The following is a 7,516-nucleotide window of genomic DNA, read 5'->3' as shown; positions in this document are numbered from 1 at the left end:
AAGAAGCTGAAATAACTCACCAGTCACACTGTTCAAATGTGAAAAGTATCACACCACTTTCTATATTCTTATCCTATTTTTCCTTTTTTCGACTTTCGGCAGTTAGTCCAAAGTCTTTCGCATATTATTATGTTCTAGTCTTCTTAAAAAAAAAAAAACAATAAAAATAAAAAACTCATTGTATCAACACTCCAGATCAGTAGGTGGCAATACGACGCCTTCAAGCTGGATGTCAACTGCCTCTAAAACTGAAGACGAAGAAGCAGCAGAAGCGTGACGTAAGATTGACGAAAACATTTTGCGACGCACGTGTGCGCGCGCTGGGAACATGGCTGCGGATAAGTTACAGTTTCATGAGATGGGTTTAGACGACCGTCTGTTAAAGGTAAGACATAACATTGTGCGTAAAGTTAAACTCAGTCTTAGTATTCGTTTGACATTTTAGTGACATTTTTACAGTCACGCCTACCTGCTAACCCGATGCTAAAGTTTGAAGAATACAGCGAGAGCAAATAAATAATCAACATGTCCTTCCAGTGGTGTAAGCTTGTTTGTTGGTACGTGACCGGTCAGTGCACTTAAATAAAACGTGGCTAGCCCACTACACTAGTAGTGTAGAGTTCAGTGGGCTAGCCCTACGTAGCGTCTCTGTCATTGGTCAATATAGGTCACGTGATCATCAGGCTACGTACTTGTATATGTATTTGCGTAGAGTAAGGTAGATTCTTCACTCAGTCACTCGACTTCAACCGCTTATCAGGATTCGGGTCATGGGGCAACCGCTCCAGTAGGGGACCCCAGACTTCCCTTTCCTGGTCCACATTGACCACCTCTGACTGGAGGATCCTGAGGCATTTGCAGGCCAGTGTGGAGATATAATCTCTCCACCTAGTCCTGGGTCTTCCCCGGGGTCTCCTCCCAGATGGATGTGCCTGGAACACCCTTGGGAGGCGCCTGGGGGGCATCCTTACCAGATGCTCGAACCACCTCAGCTGGCTCCTTTCAACATGAAGGAGCAGCGGCTCTACTCCGAGCTCCCCACGGATGACTGAACGTCTCACCTTATCTCTAATTGAGACACCAGTCACCTTCCTAAGGAAGGTCATTTTGGCCACTAGTACCTGCAGTCTAGTTCTTTTGGTTGTGATCCAACTCTCATGACCACAGGTGAGAGTAGGAACGAAGATTGACCAGTAGATGGAGAGCTTCACCTTTTGGCTCAGCTCCCTTTTCGTCACAACAGTACGGTAGAGTGAATGCAACACCACCCCTGCTGCACCAGTTCTCCGGCCAATCTCATGCTCCATCGTCTCCTCACTCGTGAACAAGACCCCGAGGTACTTGAACTCCTTCACTTGGGGCAAGACATCATTTCCTACCAGGAGTAGGCAATCCATCAATTTACTGCTGAGAACCATGACCTCAGATTTAGAGGAGCTGATCCTCATCCCAGCTGCTTCACACTCGGCCAGACCTGTCAACTCTGTGAAATAACAGAGGGGGCGATTTTTTTTTTTTTATTATTATTTTATTTTATTTATTTGTTTATTTTTCCATAAAGTTATTATGAATGTGCAACCCACCCTTGAGCCCTGTAGAATGCTGTGTATTTTTCTTTCTTATTAATTAGTTCATTAATTAATTCTAATGATCAAATTCTTATTAATTAATTAATTAATTACTTTATTGCACAGTATGTAAAATAGTAAAAAAAAAAAACAAAAAAAAAAACACAAAGTCCAGTAGAGGTAAGTGGCTCTGTGCAGCTTTGAGTTCATCTTTTGTAGGTTTGAAGTCGCCTTGCAATCTGAGTTGTTTGAATCAAAATCAGAATCAAATTTATTGCCAAGTAAGTTCACACATACAAGCAATTTGATCTGGGTTTTTGGAGCGAAAAGAAAAACACTTCAAATAGACAAAATAGACAAGTCAAATAGACAAAACTATATATTATATAAACCTGTAAAATAAATAAACCGTAATGTAATGGGACAGCAGAGTGCAGGTGCAGCTAAGAAGAGCACACGTAGTGTCACTGGCTAAGTCTGTTCTGCTTTCCATTACAATCTAAATTTGAAAAGGAAGTGGTTATAGTTATGGTAGTCGTAACTGTAAATCTTGGGGCTGTTCTTATGGCAGCCTCCATCATGGATGTGGTGTCACTCAGTGTGTGGGTTTCTAACTCCTCGTTATTATAGTAGTAAATATCCCCACCTGTTATGTGGAAGACAAGGGTTCGATTCTCTGACGGAAGACTTTTTTTTTTTTTAACTGCTTTCAGATCAACCAACTTTTCTTGTTTCAGTTATTCTTTGGGTTTATGTATCTCTGTAAGATTTGAGCTGTTAAGGTTAGGGTGAGGGTTGGGATGTCACATCAGCACCGTAATAATAACCTACCAATACATAGTTACGGTTGCCATGACAATATCCACGGCCATTTGAAAATCTGCATGAAGGCGCAGCATCTTTGTACCAGTGCCCAGGGCTGAGGGAGAGAACCAGGAAAAAGACATGCTGTGGAGGGGAGCAGAGATCGATCACTAATGATTAAATGCAGAGTGGTGCATACAGAGCAAAAAGAGAAAGAAACAGTGCATCATGGGAACCCCCCAGCAGTCTACGTCTATAGCAGCATAACTAAGGGATGGTTCAGGGTCACCTGATCCAGCCCTAACTATAAGCTTTAGCAAAAAGGAAAGTTTTAAGCCTAATCTTAAAAGTAGAGAGGGTGTCTGTCTCCCTGATCTGAATTGGGAGCTGGTTCCACAGGAGAGGAGCCTGAAAGCTGAAGGCTCTGCCTCCCATTCTACTCTTACAAACCCTAGGAACTACAAGTAAGCCTGCAGTCTGAGAGCGAAGCGCTCTATTGGGGTGATATGGTACTACGAGGTCCCTAAGATAAGATGGGACCTGATTATTCAAAACCTTATAAGTAAGAAGAAGAATTTTAAATTCTATTCTAGAATTAACAGGAAGCCAATGAAGAGAGGCCAATATGGGTGAGATATGCTCTCTCCTTCTAGTCCCCGTCAGTACTCTAGCTGCAGCATTTTGAATTAACTGAAGGCTTTTTAGGGAACTTTTAGGACAACCTGATAATGAATTACAACAGTCCAGCCTAGAGGAAATAAATGCATGAATTAGTTTTTCAGCATCACTCTGAGACAAGACCTTTCTGATTTTAGAGATATTGCGTAAATGCAAAAAAGCAGTCCTACATATTTGTTTAATATGCGCTTTGAATGACATATCCTGATCAAAAATGACTCCAAGATTTCTCACAGTATTACTAGAGATCAGGGTAATGCCATCCAGAGTAAGGATCTGGTTAGACACCATGTTTCTAAGATTTGTGGGGCCAAGTACAATAACTTCAGTTTTATCTGAGTTTAAAAGCAGGAAATTAGAGGTCACCCATGTCTTTATGTCTGTAAGACAATCCTGCAGTTTAGCTAATTGGTGTGTGTCCTCTGGCTTCATGGATAGATAAAGCTGGGTATCATCTGCGTAACAATGAAAATTTAAGCAATACCGTCTAATAATACTGCCTAAGGGAAGCATGTATAAAGTGAATAAAATTGGTCCTAGCACAGAACCTTGTGGAACTCCATAATTAACTTTAGTCTGTGAAGAAGATTCCCCATTTACATGAACAAATTGTAATCTATTAGACAAATATGATTCAAACCACCGCAGCGCAGTGCCTTTAATACCTATGGCATGCTCTAATCTCTGTAATAAAATTTTATGGTCAACAGTATCAAAAGCAGCACTGAGGTCTAACAGAACAAGCACAGAGATGAGTCCACTGTCCGAGGCCATAAGAAGATCATTTGTAACCTTCACTAATGCTGTTTCTGTACTATGATGAATTCTAAAACCTGACTGAAACTCTTCAAATAGACCATTCCTCTGCAGATGATCAGTTAGCTGTTTTACAACTACCCTTTCAAGAATTTTTGAGAGAAAAGGAAGGTTGGAGATTGGCCTATAATTAGCTAAGATAGCTGGGTCAAGTGATGGCTTTTTAAGTAATGGTTTAATTACTGCCACCTTAAAAGCCTGTGGTACATAGCCAACTAACAAAGATAGATTGATCATATTTAAGATCAAAGCATTAATAATGGTAGGGCTTCCTTGAGCAGCCTGGTAGGAATGGGGTCTAATAAACATGTTGATGGTTTGGATGAAGTAACTAATGAAAATAACTCAGACAGAACAACCGGAGAGAAAGAGTCTAACCAAATACCGGCATCACTGAAAGCAGCCAAAGATAACGATACGTCTTTGGGATGGTTATGAGTAATTTTTTCTCTAATAGTTAAAATTTTGTTAGCAAAGAAAGTCATGAAGTCATTACTAGTTAAAGTTAATGGAATACTCAGCTCAATAGAGCTCTGACTCTTTGTCAGCCTGGCTACAGTGCTGAAAAGAAACCTGGGGTTGTTCTTATTTTCTTCAATTAGTGATGAGTAGAAAGATGTCCTAGCTTTACGGAGGGCTTTTTTATAGAGCAACAGACTCTTTTTCCAGGCTAAGTGAAGATCTTCTAAATTAGTGAGACACCATTTCCTCTCCAACTTACGGGTTATCTGCTTTAAGCTACGAGTTTGTGAGTTATACCACTTCTGATTTAAAGCTCTCTTTTTTTAGAGGAGCTACAGCATCCAAAGTTGTCTTCAATGAGGATGTAAAACTTTTGACGAGATACTCTATCTCACTTACAGAGTTTAGGTAGCTACTCTGCACTGTGTTGGTATATGGCATTAGAGAACATAAAGAAGGAATCATATCCTTAAACCTAGTTACAGCGCTTTCTGAAAGACTTCTAGTGTAATGAAACTTATTCCCCACTGCTGGGTAGTCCATCAGAGTAAATGTAAATGTTATTAAGAAATGATCAGACAGAAGGGAGTTTTCAGGGAATACTGTTAAGTCTTCTATTTCCATACCATAAGTCAGAACAAGATCTAAGATATGATTAAAGTGGTGGGTGGACTCATTTACTTTTTGAGCAAAGCCAATAGAGTCTAATAATAGATTAAATGCAGTGTTGAGGCTGTCATTCTCAGCATCTGTGTGGATGTTAAAATCGCCCACTATAATTATCTTATCTGAGCTAAGCACTAAGTCAGACAAAAGGCCTGAAAATTCACAGAAAAACTCCGAGTAACGACCAGGTGGACGATAGATAATAACAAATAAAACTGGTTTTTGGGACTTCCAATTTGGATGGACAAGACTAAGAGTCAAGCTTTCAAATGAATTAAAGCTCTGTCTGGGTTTTTGATTAATTAATAAGCTGGAATGGAAGGTTGCTGCTAATCCTCCCCCTCGGTCCGTGCTACGAGCATTCTGACAGTTAGTGTGACTCGGGGGTGTTGACTCATTTAAACTAACATATTCATCCTGCTGTAACCAGGTTTCTGTAAGGCAGAATAAATCAATATGTTGATCAATTATTATATCGTTTACCAACAGGGACTTAGAAGAGAGAGACCTAATGTTTAATAGACCACATTTAACTGTTTTAGTCTGTGGTGCAGTTGAAGGTGCTATATTATTTTTTCTTTTTGAATTTTTATGCTTAAATAGATTTTTGCTGGTTATTGGTAGTCTGGGAGCAGGCACCGTCTCTACGGGGATGGGGTAATGAGGGGATGGCAGGGGGAGAGAAGCTGCAGAGAGGTGTGTAAGACTACAACTCTGCTTCCTGGTCCCAACCCTGGATAGTCACGGTTTGGAGGATTTAAGAAAATTGGCCAGATTTCTAGAAATGAGAGCTGCTCCATCCAAAGTGGGATGGATGCCGTCTCTCCTAACAAGACCAGGTTTTCCCCAGAAGCTTTGCCAATTATCTATGAAGCCCACCTCATTTTTTGGACACCACTCAGACAGCCAGCAATTCAAGGAGAACATGCGGCTAAACATGTCACTCCCGGTCTGATTGGGGAGGGGCCCAGAGAAAACTACAGAGTCCGACATTGTTTTTGCAAAGTTACACACCGATTTAATGTTAATTTTAGTGACCTCCGATTGGCGTAACCGGGTGTCATTACTGCCGACGTGAATTACAATCTTACCAAATTTACGCTTAGCCTTAGCCAGCAGTTTCAAATTTCCTTCAATGTCGCCTGCTCTGGCCCCCGGAAGACAATTGACTATGGTTGCTGGTGTCGCTAACTTCACATTTCTCAAAACAGAGTCGCCAATAACCAGAGTTTGATCCTCGGCGGGTGTGTCGTCGAGTGGGGAAAAACGGTTAGAGATGGGAACGGGTTGGCGGTGTACACGGGGCTTCTGTTTAGGGCTACACTTCCTCCTCACAGTCACCCAGTCGGCCTGCTTTCCCGGCTGCTCGGGATCTGCCAGAGGGGAACTAACGGTGGCTAAGCTACCTTGGTCCGCACCGACTACAGGGGCCTGGCTAGCTGTAGAATTTTCCACGGTGCGGAGCCGAGTCTCCAATTCGCCCAGCCTGGCCTCCAAAGCTACGAATAAGCTACACTTATTACAAGTGCCGTTACTGCTAAAGGAGGCCGAGGAATAACTAAACATTTCACACCCAGAGCAGAAAAGTGCGGGAGAGACAGGAGAAGCCGCCATGCTAAATCGGCTAAGAGCTAGTAGCTACGCTAAGCTAGCGGATTCCTAAAAACACGCAAAGTGAATAATGTGTAAATAATTTAGAGGTGATTCAGCAGAAGGAGTGCTTTAGTTAAGGCACGTAAAGATTACACTGGGAAACAAATCGTAATCTAGATAACTAGATCAATCTAACTGCGCAGATTAAACAGCTAACAGATACAGAAAAACACCGCTGTGCTCCGGAACAGGAAGTGATACAATACCGCAGTGAGAGCCAACCACCAGTAGAGGCAAGCCTCTACTGTATGTACTCAAGAGTACAACTACTATTGTGTTTTTGCATTCTCATATAGTGATGACTATAAGCATTTCCAGAGAGGGCGGTTTTTGACAGACGGAGAGTTACACCCCACTATTTAAGACGTTTGACAGAGTTTAGGTCCACATCATTTTGTGACATCACAGACAGTTATTACCTCTTTCAAAAAAAAAAAAATATTATTCACATAATGATGCTCGAGTTTGAAATGAACTCTATTTACAGAGAGAACATTTTTGACAGACAAGACATGTTATTTTTGAATGCCTCTTTCAAGTAGTTTCCCGACTGACCAATGATCCTGGGAGTTAGATTGTTATACAGCAGGCTTTGACAGGGAAATTGGTCCATTTAGCGGTTACCTAATAGTTCTGGCAGCCCATCAAAATTAGACATTATGGAAATGACACAGATATTTTGGTAAAAATTGGTTTAATTAGAGTTCTGCTGGTAAACAAATGTGGAAATCAAACCAAATGACCATTGCTGCTGACAGACCAGTAGTAGTTATCCATGTATGGCAAACAAAATTTTGTTGGTCATTTCCACCTCGTCATTAAACCAAACTTTGTCTTTAAAATCCAATTATGTACCCTGATTGTAAAAC

The 7,516-nt window shown here is 41.2% G+C and overlaps 1 protein-coding gene across 1 annotated transcript in view; it reads left to right on the top strand.

The window, feature by feature from the left end:
- Positions 1 to 260: 260 nt before the first annotated feature.
- Positions 261 to 7,516, top strand: part of ddx56 (DEAD (Asp-Glu-Ala-Asp) box helicase 56) — a 33,731-nt gene continuing 26,475 nt past the window's right edge. The window contains exon 1 of the mRNA XM_034192663.1: positions 261 to 385. Coding sequence (XP_034048554.1) covers positions 329 to 385 — 57 coding nt within the window. The 5' untranslated portion in view covers positions 261 to 328. The remainder of the gene's footprint in view (positions 386 to 7,516) is intronic.

The sequence above is a fragment of the Thalassophryne amazonica genome, chromosome 17 (genome assembly GCF_902500255.1).
Source record: "Thalassophryne amazonica chromosome 17, fThaAma1.1, whole genome shotgun sequence".
In the NCBI taxonomy this organism is placed as follows: Eukaryota; Metazoa; Chordata; class Actinopteri; order Batrachoidiformes; family Batrachoididae; genus Thalassophryne; species Thalassophryne amazonica.
This window is presented reverse-complemented; position numbering and strand designations above follow the sequence as displayed.